Source organism: Ursus arctos, unplaced genomic scaffold, assembly GCF_023065955.2.
Source record: "Ursus arctos isolate Adak ecotype North America unplaced genomic scaffold, UrsArc2.0 scaffold_6, whole genome shotgun sequence".
NCBI lineage: Eukaryota > Metazoa > Chordata > Mammalia > Carnivora > Ursidae > Ursus > Ursus arctos.
In genome coordinates this window covers 49,783,867-49,796,950 of record NW_026623078.1, presented here as the reverse complement: position 1 = coordinate 49,796,950, position 13,084 = coordinate 49,783,867, and the positions used below count along the sequence as shown (strand labels likewise).

The window sequence follows — 13,084 nt, the reverse complement described above, 5'->3', positions numbered from 1 at the left end:
ATTTTGTGTGTCTGAGAAAAGTTCTGTCGAACTTTAATGCAGAAGGATTTGTCCTAAGGGGGTGTGGTGGTTGAGGTAGAAGATCTGTACTCGGAGCACTTCAGAAGAATCCCAGATCTTCAGTAAGTGCAAAGTCCACGGTTGCCCAAAGTTGCTTTTCTATCATTTATTCCTAGAAGATACCCTGTGAAGTGTGTTTGGCATTCAGATATTTGGGAAACTGCATACTCTTATCTTCCAGATACGTCTGATGGGAACCCCTTTCCCACATCTGTTATTTCCTTTGGGACATTTTCAGGAGTTATTTGGGGAAAAATACTGATTTAGATATATCCCGAGTCAAATGTTGCTAGTAAAGTATACTGTACACAGTCTGCTGGGCTCTCCGGCTGCAACAGTGTCAGAAATAACCGTGTCTTTTTGACTTAAGATCTTACTCAACTCGTAGGCAGTTCTGGGTAGTAGCTGAGTGAGACAGGAGATGAGGATGCCCTCAGTACACGGTACGCAATGTCATGTCTAGTATTTCCTGAACTTGGAGTCAACAAGACTCCTTTTTAATCACTAAGGAACCACCACGGGTGGGTCAGATTCCCAGTTTTACAGGTGAGGGAATGGGTTAATATTGCATGATTTTAGTTTGTGTCTGAAGTTAATTGAGGTTGTAGATAAAATTTGAAGAATAGCTGTTTCCAACTAGTTTTCTTACTGGTTGTTCAGTTACTCAGTATTTCTCAGTTTGGAAGCACTACTGACATTTTTCCATGGGATAATTCTTTGCTGTGGAGGACTGGATACTGCAGGATATTTCTCGTGGTTTTCCATGTTGTAATGATACCGCCAAATGTTACCCCACATTTTCAAAGTAGCATCTCCTGGTTAAGAGCCACCGAGATATGAAAATCTGTTAAATGTTCTAAAATGCTCATAGTTTCATATGCAGAGACTGGTGTGCCCAAGGTGGCTTAAAATGTTGAAATTTGTCCTTGAAAAGAATTGCTTGGTCAGACTATTGCTGGTCTCTAATGTTACTGGCCTGTTCCATAGTTAGAAATGTTTGTCTTTGGGTTAAGGACGTTTGTGTGCTTATTTTCTCCTTTATAAATTTTGCCTTTCAAATTGAGCTTACAGCGATTTGGGTTAATTTTGGATTGTTTTTCCCTCCAGATTGACTAGTTAAAATTTAATTTCTTAAGGGGTGATGCCTGAAGAATACAACATTTCAGGTACCACCAGTGTACCATTTCTTTGTGATGGTTCTGTTGCAGGACTTTTGGCTGCAGGCATTTTGGAATGATGGCTTTTAGGAAATAATTTGTGATTTCTAGGGACTTCTGTGTAGTGATAATATGCTATAAGGTCATTCATCTTTTGCCTTTTCTTTTTATGTGCTTTTTGTGCACTCATCGTTTAAGAAGAAAGGAATTTAACGTTCAGAGAAAAGGAGTTTAAAGCTAGTAGATGGGAAACCTCTCACTCATTTTGGCTTGTGACAGCTGTGATGAAGTGCCATTAAAATGCTGCTAGAATTAGAGAAAGTACCACTGGCCAGGAAGATCTGGGGAGGTCTAAGTTGGTTTTTTTTTTTTTTTAAGATTTTATTTATTTATTTGACAGAGAAAGACAGCCAGTGAGAGAGGGAACACAAGCAGGGGGAGTGGGAGAGGAAGAAGCAGGCTCATAGCGGAGGAGCCTGATGTGGGGCTCAATCCCAGAACGCTGGGATCACGCCCTGAGCCAAAGGCAGACGCTTAACTACTGTGCCACCCAGGCGCCCCTAAGTTGGTATTTTTAAATGTTATTTTGTTATTATAATCAAAGTAATGTGTTTGGCTAGGAAGCTCTAATATGCAGGGGATTGCAGGAAATTCCAGCCAGTTGGATTTATTCTATACTTGTACTGAGCTACCTGTTAGGTCTGGAGATAGAAATGTCCCAAAGAAGAGGCTGGTTATTGTGGAGTGTGTTAATTGCAATCACTATGATACCATGGCAGGGGCAAAAGTACACAGAGAAGAAACCAAACTCTAGGCTGGTCATGAATGCAATTAGTTGGGCGTTTTGGAAGATCTGGCTCATGGAAAACAATTCTCTTTGCTTGCAAATCTTACTTCCAGCTGCCCCTGAACACTTGCCCCCCCCCCCCCCGCCCCGGTCTGCAGTGGCATCTGGTTTCCTTCCCTCTTGCCCTCCTTTTCCAGGCCTACCCCAACATCCTCTTCCAGTCTAGGTTGTGTGCCTCTGAGTTACCATAGAACCTTTTTTATGGCATTAATCACACCTGTTTCTCACTAAACCAAGGTCCTAGAGGACAGGTGCAACTTGATATCACTAATGAGCTCAAACACCAGGGTGAATAATGACTTAAACATTTACTTAATTCTCATTGATAGGCTTGGGACTTTCTAGGCCAGAATTTCATCTTCATCTTGTTAAACATCTCTACATTTACTATAATTTACTACCTCCTACCTGTTTGCTTCAAAAGATAATTTAGGAGTGGGAATCTGCCACAGTACTTTCCTTAGATAAGGTAAGCAAAGCATTCATTCATTCATTCAGCATACACATAAATGGCCATCTCTGTGTCAGGTATCATGGGCTGCGAGAATAAAAACATAATAGCTGATAATTCCGTATTTAAAATGATACTTTACTAATGTACACATTAACCCATTTAATCCTCTTGACAATCCAGTGAGATAGTACTATTAGTCCCATTTGACAGATGAAATCAAGGCTGGTAAAAGTCACCACAATAAACCTGAATGCAAAACCTTTACACCTAAGAGATACAGGTAGCAAAACAAGGAATAGGGAGAACTATTTCAGATTTTAGACTATCTTCAAGTAATTATCTTGGATTAATACATAAATTTGATTGATTGGTTGGAGGCCTTTGTTTCCTTTGAAGGCATTCTCCCCAAAATGAAGAAAGTTGAAAACTGATGAAATGGATTTCATAGCTAAAAAATAAAGGGGTTGGGGGGTGCATCTAGAGCCACTAGAGGGAGCTGGGACTCAACAAAGTCAAGTACAATTGAGCCAAGGAAGCAATGCCTGAACTAGGAGTCCATCAGAAGGTAATGCCAACCCAAATCAGTACTTACTAATGAAAGCCTGCTCAGGATCAACTGGATGACTCCTACGAAGCAAACTGAAGGTTTAATACTTTGAATCACACCTTTTATATTTGGTGAGAATCAGGTGAGATTGAAGCTTAGATGTGCTTCTCACTCTACCACACTGCCCTTTGGGAGGACATCCTGATGAAAACACTCATCTTGAAATATTTAAACATAAGTTTACTGAAGGTGTCCTGTTTAAAAAGTACCATTTGGCCTCAAATACAGTAGCTTCCATGGGAAGGATGTCATTTTGGGGGTCTTCATTTTTTTTGTTGTTATTTATTTATTTTAGAGTGCATGAGTTGGGGGTGGGGGGCAGAGGGAGAGGGAATCCCCAAGCGGACTCCCCGAGGAGCACAGAGCCACACTAGCACTCACCCAGGACCCCAAGGTCATGGATCATGACCCGAGCTGAAACCAAGAGTTGGACACCCAACTGACTGAGCCATCCAGGTGCCCCTACCTTTGGCTTTTTAAAATTCATCTGAGTTTTATTATGTATACATGTAAGTCCAGTGCCTTCCTTTTAAGTGTTGTATTTCTGAGGTGGGGACCACACCACAACTTGATCAGTTCCCTTTCTGATGATGATTAGGTTATTTTCAGTTTGTGACTTACAGACTGGAGTAACATTCTTGCACGGGCTCCGTGTGTGCATGGAGGCCTCTAGTTGGATGGCTGCGAGGGCGGTTGCTAGATGCAGGCTTGCGTGCATTTGCAGTTCTAGGTATTGACAGAGTATGTGCCAACGAGCGCGCCCGTTTGCATTCTTACTAGTAGTGTGCAAGAGCCCCATTTTCTTCATCCTTGCCAACACTGTAGTTAGACACTAATTTTTGCCAAGCTGATTGTTTCAACCTGTGTTTTCCAGATTGCCAATGAGATCCAACATTTTTTTTTCAAATGCATATTGACCATTTCCCATATACACATACCTTGCATTTAAAATTAACTAGGAATTTTACACAGAATACCATTCTCTGAAGTGGTGAATTTTAATATTGTATAAAAAAAAATCCAACTTGTTATACAAGTACGTATGTTTTATGATTTTAGGCATACATCCATATACATATATCAAGATAAAAGTCCTCCAATACAAAAAAATAGCTTTTCCTATGGCCAGTGTTCTACAGAAGTAAGACTGCAAACTATTTTGTATTCAGATGAGATCACAACACTCTAAGGCAGGACAAGGCAAAAGCAAATCATGTCCACAGTACGTTACAGAATATCTTGCATAGCTTATTTGTTCTCACTTGATAATCTCATTTTAGGGTTCTGAAGGACTTTTTCTCAAATTTATACAAGTTAGCGTGTACTTTTGCCTTTGTTCTATAGCAAACCAGCTTTCTCAGTACTAGTTACGTTTTACTTTACAACTTAATAGACTTAACAATAGCCTGAGCTTTGGGGCTCCAAGCTGCTTCATTGCAACCCTTGATACAATGACATTCAAATATGTAGAGCATTTCGAATCTTCATCTGTATCTCAGGCGATTTTCCAGGGCTTCCATCCGTTGTGTCATTTCTTCTAGTAAATCTCAAATTAAGGAAGAGGAATCTGAATTGCCTATTTTTATTTACATTCAAGTACAACTTGATTTAACTTACATAAAAATTTGTCCTGAAAGATAACAAGCCTTCAGTTTTCCCATTTGGAAAAAATTGTAAACTCTGAATTGAAGGTTTATAGTAACCCATTTAACACATGCTATCAAGACTATAAATCTCTTGGGGCACCTGGGTGGCCCAGTTGGTTAAGCATTTGCCTTTGGCTCAGGTCATGATACCAGGGTGCTGGGATCAAGCCCCTCATCGGGCTCCCTGTTGGGTGGAAAGCCTGCCTCTCCCTCTGCCTGCTGCTCCCCCTGCTTTGTGCTCTCTTGCTCTCTCAAATCTTTTTTTTAAAAAGACTATAAATCTCTTTCAGGTTAAATACTTTTTAACATCAAAGCCAAATAGTTCAGTTAAAATTCTTTTTTTTTGAGACAGCAAGAGAGAATGTGTGCCTGGGGGAAAGGGGGGGGGCGGGAAGGGAGAGCGAGAATCCCAGGCAGGTTCCACCCCCAGCTCAGAGCCCGAGGTGGGGCTCGATCTCACAACCCTCAGATCATGAACTGAGGCGAAATCAAGAGTCAGAGGCTTAACCAACTGAGCCACCCAGGTGCCCCTAAATTCTTTAAAAATTTTTTTAATTCTTCTCACACCTGTGTTGCTTGTAAATTAGTTTGCCATAACATACCTTTGGAAGCCAGCAGTGATAATTTTGGGAATGTAGTGAAGGATTAGGCGTGAGTAAGAGATGATGTCATGAGAGAAAAGAGATTGAGATTTTATTTACATTTTCACTCATGATGCCAGATGTGGCCAAAGGGTAGCAGCCTCGAAGACATCTGACCTACGCTCTTTTATATATAACTTCCTTAGCCTCTTGTGAAGCAGACCGTCAGGGGTGGGGTGGGAAAAGGAGAGGACAGGGGCATTAGAACAAGCATTTGTTTTCATGTAAGCTCCTTAACACCCTCCGCTAGTCCCCTTGGTGGCAGAATGAAAGCCTGGATTCATCGCCTACATTAACCACTGTCAGATTATTTTACTTAAGGGAGCGTATCTCCAGCTTTCAGAAAGGGAATTGCTACATCTGTTCCTTATTATACAAACCCATCGGCACAGAGAGCGTTCAGAATTCAACCTTTTCCCTGTAGGCTAGTTGATGCCTGTTGCGATAGAGAAGAACCAGCTTTAGTAAGCTTACTGTCATTTTAAGTTCAGAGCGGCTGGCTGTATACAAACACCGAAGCCTCCTTTCTCCATTATCTCAAAGCATTCCTTTCATGTGTAATACTGGTTTAATGAATCATTGGAATCTGCTGTTCCCTTGACAGAAGGTTTCATCGTAGAGCGCTGACATAAAAGATGTCTGCTGCCAGACAAACAAACAACCCACCCCAGTCCTCTGGAAACTACATGCTTACCAACTGTGGCTGCAGAGCGGCTTGGGGCCAAAAGAAAGGTTTGGAATTTAGATGGGAGTTTGAAACCTTGTCTTTCTACATTCTTTGCCTAGACTTACTATACCTTTGATGCACATCAGACCTGGTACATATCCTCCTTTTCCTCCCAGCAGAGAGGGAGTTAAATTTTAAATCTATTTTCTCTTTACTCTGCACACTGACTGGCTGGCCTCATGGCTAAACCCCTAGAACAGCAGAGAGCAACCAAGCTCTTGACCCAAGCTTGCCATGAAACTTGGCTTGCCCTTGGCCTTCAAACACCTAGCAGGTTGCTTAAGAAAAAAGCCTTTCTAGGAGTTCACTACTCTTGGCTTTATGGAAATAACTGCATTTAATACATACCCACAGACAGTATTTGTGACGTTTGGTGAAATTCTTTGCATCACACGCACAAGCATAGTATTAGAAAAGGATATAGCGTTGTGTTAACTTTCTCACTTCTTCATTTGCAAGGTTCTGGAACATGATAAGGTTTTCACATTTGCATTGATCGTGTTTTTCTTCCAAAGGACTTCCTGAGAAAGCACATGGAAAGTGTTTACTCACCTCTGTAACCCACCAGACTTCCCAGATGCATAATAATAGGACTGAATCAGCATAGGGGCGAAACCAAAATGAAAGAAATGTTCAACTTTTTCCACGCAGCCAGATCCAGTAAATTCCAGGAGAGGGCTGCATGGGCTTCCAACTCTGACAGTTGCTGTTAGTGTGGACTGCAGGGAAGGCTACTCGGATTTCCTCCAGTTAATTTTTCTAGCTCTCATTTCATCTAAGCCCTTCTCTTTTCCTGTATCCCATTTCCCACTTGCTCCTTTCCTCTCCTTGCCGCAGAGTCTGTGGACAAGCTAACAGGCTGGTATCGAGCCACCTGGTGGCAGTACTGTATTTGGAATTACCTGAAGATTTTGTCGAATGGAAAAGTTTTTGTGTGGACTGTGAAACATTGTCTTCTTCAAACAGATATCGGTGTTGCACTGCAAAATTAGAACAGGAAAGTAGGTCTCGGATATTTATGGTGACTGGCTCAGATTCTGTAAAGAGAAAGAAAACTGAAGTCAAACCTGCTTAACACGGTTGTGGTTATAACACAGCCGTCAGCAGTCCGAATAAAGTACTTGGTATTCGTAGCTGTGGTACACAGCTTTACTTTGGGACATACTGTGGCAAAAGCCTGTCAGTAGAGAGAGGCTATTGCCAAATACGGCTTAAAGTATAGAGTAAATGTTTCCCATCTGATCAAGGAAAAAAAGCCATAGTTAACATAATTCAAATCTTACTGACTTTCACTTCTTTATGAGTTTTGTCTGGGGGAAACCATGGTGGAAGCATCTATAAAGGTTCTAGAAACACTGCTTTTTAAAATTTACCTGTTGGCTTTTTAGAAGTTTACCTGTTGGCTGGTGGACCCTCTTTGGCAGTTCCCCTGCTGGGGAGTCCTGACTTCCATCAGAGTCTTCTAGAGCTGAGAGGAAAAAGAGGACCAACGGGAATGACAGTTGTCTGCATGCGTGTGTGTCCTTTAGGAAACTCGTCCCAGACCAGCTCCCCACCTACCCGCTGTCACCCTGGGTGTTTCAGTTTTATTTGGTAACACCAGTTTCAAAAGCAATTGGTTTCCAGGGTAATCCAAGACCACGCTAGGGACATTCGCTAGTAAGAGGAACCTGGGCCCTCAAGTGCATCTTAGTTGAGAATGCCCCCATAAATGTCAGGCCTGCAAGGCGGGGCGGGAAAAAGTTCACGTTGACCAAGGTCTAGAGCAGCTCCAGGAGGCCGTTGGGCTTGAAGGAAACGGCCTAGAGGTGAAATCTCTCCTCGCATTAGAAATGTGAAAGGCCTTCCCTCCCTGTCCCCCTCCCTCTTGTTGTTCTTTCCTTTAGAGGAGTAAAGCATCACTGCTTGGGTCGGACTGGTGACTGAACCTGGGACAGGAGCAGGGAGACGGGCGGAGCCGCTCTGGGTGAGCGCCCTGGCACGACTGAGATGAGCACGGAGAGCTCTTGCCCGTAACAAAATCTCGATTCTCAAGGGCAGGCTCGTGTTCGGTCAACAGAAGTACTCCTTGCAGAAAGGCGTTCTTCACGTTCGAAAGGCCTGCCCTCCCTTTCCACTCCAGCTACAGGCATCTCCTGAAATTGCGACTCGACTCTGGGACGTGCATAACGGTTGTGTCTTAGTTAAATGATCGTTTCTGTAGGGGTTTTTTGGGGATTACGTATGCTGGTGTGTCAAAAGATTTATCACACTGCCGAGCCCCGAGCAAGCGCTCACACGAGGCTAGCTGTTAATGTGGTCTTCTCTCTCTCTCCGGTTCCCCTTTGGGTGCTTACTGTTTCCAGGCACTACTGGCCCGGAACACCAGGGAGGCACTTTTTTGACCCCCCAAGTGGGAGGAATAGGTTGAGAATTTCTCATCCCAGGTTCACGCTGCCCTGTGTGAAGAGCTCTCCTCGAGGTCAGCTACGGTACCTTCACATATGCCCTTCTTTAGCTTTTCACTGATCTCTCCCATTGTGCTGAAGTCTTCGGCATAGAAGAGATGCTTGTCCGTGGGCTCAGAGGCAATCTCTTGTAGTTCTTCCTCAATAGCTTTTCCTACCCCGACAGCGTACATAGTTATGCCTAAATCACAGAGCAAATGAAGAGTAAGGTAGTTAGAGCTGTGTTCCCAGGGTCCGGAAGTTCTGTGTACCACACCTAAAGCCAGGTGGATTAGGGGGTGTGACTTCAGGGGTCCAGGTCAACCTCCCTTTATCTTCCTACCATTTTTATTTTGGCCCTATGAACAAAAGAGGGGGTTCCCATGAGGGGAAGGTGAGGCATCCAGGGGAGGTTGGGAGCTAGACCACCAACCTGTTGCTCAGCTCTGGACAAGGTCATTGACTGAATCTTCAACTTTTGCCTGAATTAGCTAGCCTTGGGGATAAAGTAGAAAAGAGCACTATCTTATGGCTTACTAAATGGGAATCTCTTCTGGGAGAATTCTAAGAAGCAGGTCAATTTATGACCTTCTAACCCAGTTTCTACTTCTCAAAGGTAGAGGATAGGAACCTTTAATGATGGGGGGGTGCAGGTGAAGCTGCATTCTACCCACTTCTCTTGAAAGGACAAAGCCTTATGAAGAGGTGCTGAGCTGAAAAGGAATATCTGCAGACCACTGGAAATCTCCCGTGTCGGAAAGAATAAACCCAAGTCCCCACCTTAGATACCAACAGGGATATGAGATGGCTGCAAAAGCTTTTCTAAGCAACAGAAATCATTAGACTCCCTTCCTCCATATATGCTTCGCTTGAAAGTAAAACACAGTAAGAACTTAAATTCTCCTTCATTTTCAACATTTTTTAGCACTGATATCTTGTTCTGGCTAATTCATTAGGCTGGATTAAAAAAAATACACATAAAAATGGCTCTTTAAGCCAAGGGGCAAGAGTGATGCCTTGTTCTAAGTCTGTGTAGGGTCAATAGGCAAGTTCAACATACTTGTCCGGGAGCCCAGTGACTTCATGCAAACTTCCTAAAAAGGAAAGCTACTATTTTAAGATTATATTAGCTATATAGAGGAGTCATTAAATTCATCAGAGGATGTCACTTCAGGTAAATTTTGTTGATTTAAGAACCAAATAAACATCAGTTTCTCCTACCACCTGCCCCTTGCCGATTGGCAGAAATCTGAATGGGGGAAAGAGTAAGGTAGACCGATCTCAACGCGACAAATAAGAGGGATCACCACTGTCTTTGGAGACAAGACACTTCCTCCAGTACACCTCACAAATACAGGCTAGAGGGGCTCATGGGTGTGATGGGAGCTCTCAAGCCAGTCTGGAAGCAGAGGAACTGGGTATGAGCAGCCAGTTTTACAGTCCACTCAGATGAATCAGAACAGGACACTTTTTGCAGCTACTATTCTATCGGGCTAGAGAAAACGGTGTCAGTGATGAGGTACACAATACCAGTAAAACGGCCTCCTTCGCCAAGAGTGCTTGAATGTCAGGGTGAGCCAGCCTTTCTGTGAGGAGGAATGGAGTTCACATAGGATTGCTAGTACTTTCTCTCCTTGCTCATTTACTCAGCAAGTCGTAGTCACACATGGACTGTGTGGCAGACCTGGTCTAGGTACTGGGCCCATAACGTCTTAGACGAAACCCTGGTCTGCATACCCTTTCCCCCCTTTAGGACTTGCAAAAGCAACGTACCCTCAACAAGTTCTTGAAGAAAGTGGCTTTCAAGCAAACTGCTTCAAAACCTCAAGTTTTCTCACTGCCCCAAGGAATCCAGTCACTTCGCCTTACTCTAGCCCTACCAACCACCCTAGCTTTTGGGTTTCCTTTTCTGAGGGCCACGCTCCTCTGCCACACTTTGCATCTATGCACAACTAAAGTAACTTCCAGTCCCCACCCCCCCATAATACGTGAGTCAGGAGGCCCTCAGAGAAGAGGCTTTGCTTTCCTGAGTAACAATTTAGTCATAATCTCTTCCAACATTTTGATTTTCTCAAAAGCTAACTTTTGCCTCCTGTACACACAAGGGTATTCACTATCACAAGGCTATTGTGCTTTCACAGTGTTCACTTGAAGCACTGGTTTAAAAAAAAAAAAAAGTTTCAGTAAAAGTTCCTCCCACCAGGAATCTATTTTTATCCAACACTTCAGGTCATCCTAAAGCAACCAGCCAGTGTTTGGGAACGGTGGCGTCTTCATCTGTGGTTCAAGAGCACGTGCAGAGTCGCTCCTCTCCACTGGAGGTCACACGCTGGCCAGTAAATGGCAGGAGAGGACTACTCAGGGGTGGTGGGTGTAGACTACCCACCCGCACAGACTACGGCCTATAACTCCCGCGGGGGTCCCTTTACGGCCTCTAGGTGGCAGTGCAGGAAAGGTGTAGCCACGCTTGACAGGCCTCCTCTCCCGAAGCTCAGAGACTCTCACCCATCGCCTGCCCACCTCTGACCACCCAGTGAGTTTAAGAAACCCGACCTTTGAGTGAGGTACACCAAACCTCTGCCCCTTCTTACCATTGGCCTGGGCCTTACTGGCCCACTCCGAGACGTCATCCTGAGCCCGTCCATCCGTGAACACGATGGCCACTCTGGGCACCCGTGTGGAGAGAGGCCTGGCCCCTTCTACTTGGGTAAAACTTCTCTCAAACATGTGTTTCAGGGCCAGCCCCGTCATGGAGCCCTTGCCCATGTATTTCATGTGGGCCACGGCTTTCTTCATGTCTTTGGCCGAGGTGAAGCTCCTCAGGGTAAACTCTGTGCGGACCTGCGTGGAGTACTGGAGCAGCCCCACTCGAGCGGCTTTGGGGGAAACCGCCAAGGAATCTATAATGCCAGTGACGAACTGCTTCACAATCTCAAAATTCTCTTCTCCGAGGCTCTTGGACCCATCGATCACGAAGACCAGGTCAACTGGGCCTTCAGTGCATCCTGTAGGAAGGAAAGGAACGTTGAGACGGTTAAACGATCGAAACTCACTGTCAGAGTGGAAGAAAAGTGTGCTTCAGCCGGGGGCAGAACCGCTCTGGAGGACCACCTTGGCTCCTCGGATAACACACAGGCCCGATGGAAGGGGCTGCCAGAGTCACGAGCCACAGTGAGTGTCACATTTGCCTTTCTCGGCGGCTTGTTAAATTGATAAAAAGAGTATTTTTCACAAGCAAAATCACACGACAGAGGTACCAAGTGTCGGGGAAACCGAGCCCACACTGTACTGTGGGTCACTGACAGCCAAGGCTGCGAGGGACTGTGTGTAGAGTACACTGTGGGGTCTGGTGGCACCCAGAGGACTCCTGCAACTTCACTCCAGGAGGGTGACGTCACCCCAGTGCTGGCATCGTGACAGACGGCGGAGAAGGAAAGTCTTAAATTCAGCTCAGCCATTCTCTCTTCCAGAGAGCTTTCCTAGTAACCCAGCTTGTATTCATTACTCTCCGTGTACTCCTACCAGCTACTAATTTATTCAACGAGAGCTGGCTTCTGGAGCACCTGCTTCATGCAAGGCAGTAGGCCCATTCTCATTCACTTCTCCAGCCCCATCGCTGGCACACAGTAGCTGTTCAATAAATGCTTGCGGACGGAGCACGTGAAGGAGGGGGTGTTCTTTGGGTAGCATGCCTCGAAGAGCCCCACTGCCCTATTCAAGCTTAGAAATGAATCGTCACTGTTCGGAAGCTCTTCAGGCAACTCAGCGGTTGGCAGGAAAGCTCTATGCGAATACTTTAAGCAATCTGGGTGTGGACAGACTTTTTATTATTTAGGGCTGCATAAAAAAATTTACAGATCCCAAATGAATGATCTCATTTCAAACCGTCTACAGCATGTGATAAAACGTTCTCTTTTGTATCTCAAGCAGTCGTCTAATATTTGAAAGTGGAGCACAATAACATAAGCAGGTAAGGACGCCCCAAAGCAAAGTTATTTCTGTGTGTGGCCCCCAAATAATATGCTAACGTGTGTGTGTGTGTGTTGTTGGGGGGTTGAATTCTCTTACCCCACTAAGTGCTTTTTCCTATTATTTAACTTATTGATTGTTTATTAGCAAAAGAGGAAAAGGCCAGTTCAGAGCTTCATTTACATTCATAGCCTGTTCTTGAATCAAAACTAACTCACTAACTAAATAACTAACTAAATAAATAAAAGACTCTCAGACGTCACACACACGGCACTCCGGCAGTTTGCAGAAATACTGGAATAACTTTCCAGCAGTAGGTCTGTTTTCTCCTCTTCCCCACACGCTCTGTTCTTGCAGAACAAAATCAGCACTTGCAGCCTCTATGCAGAGAGAGTCACAAAAGGCTCTCCAGGAAATAGGATGCTGGACAGAATAGAAGCAGCTCAGGGTGAGAAGCCCCAGGCTTCTGCTCTCGAGCCCTGGAGGAATAAAGCTCCCTTGCTGGCTACTTGTTTGCAGGAGAGTTGCTCCAACTAACTTGAGCGTCTTC

General features: G+C 44.4%; 1 protein-coding gene across 3 annotated transcripts in view; it reads right to left on the bottom strand.

Moving 5' to 3' along the window:
- Positions 1-2,632: 2,632 nt before the first annotated feature.
- The window catches only part of MATN2 (matrilin 2), a 126,830-nt gene continuing 116,378 nt past the window's right edge, over positions 2,633-13,084 (bottom strand). For 2 of the 3 annotated variants that reach the window (XM_026495671.4, XM_044382682.3), the window contains exons 14-19: positions 11,157-11,570; positions 8,615-8,767; positions 7,536-7,607; positions 7,042-7,176; positions 6,562-6,660; positions 2,633-4,665 (exon numbers count right to left, since the gene is read on the bottom strand). In XM_026495671.4, the coding sequence (XP_026351456.3) occupies positions 4,610-4,665; positions 6,562-6,660; positions 7,042-7,176; positions 7,536-7,607; positions 8,615-8,767; positions 11,157-11,570 (929 nt within the window). In that variant the 3' untranslated portion in view covers positions 2,633-4,609. The remainder of the gene's footprint in view (positions 4,666-6,561; positions 6,661-7,041; positions 7,177-7,535; positions 7,608-8,614; positions 8,768-11,156; positions 11,571-13,084) is intronic. The other variant, XM_026495672.4, reaches the window with a different exon arrangement.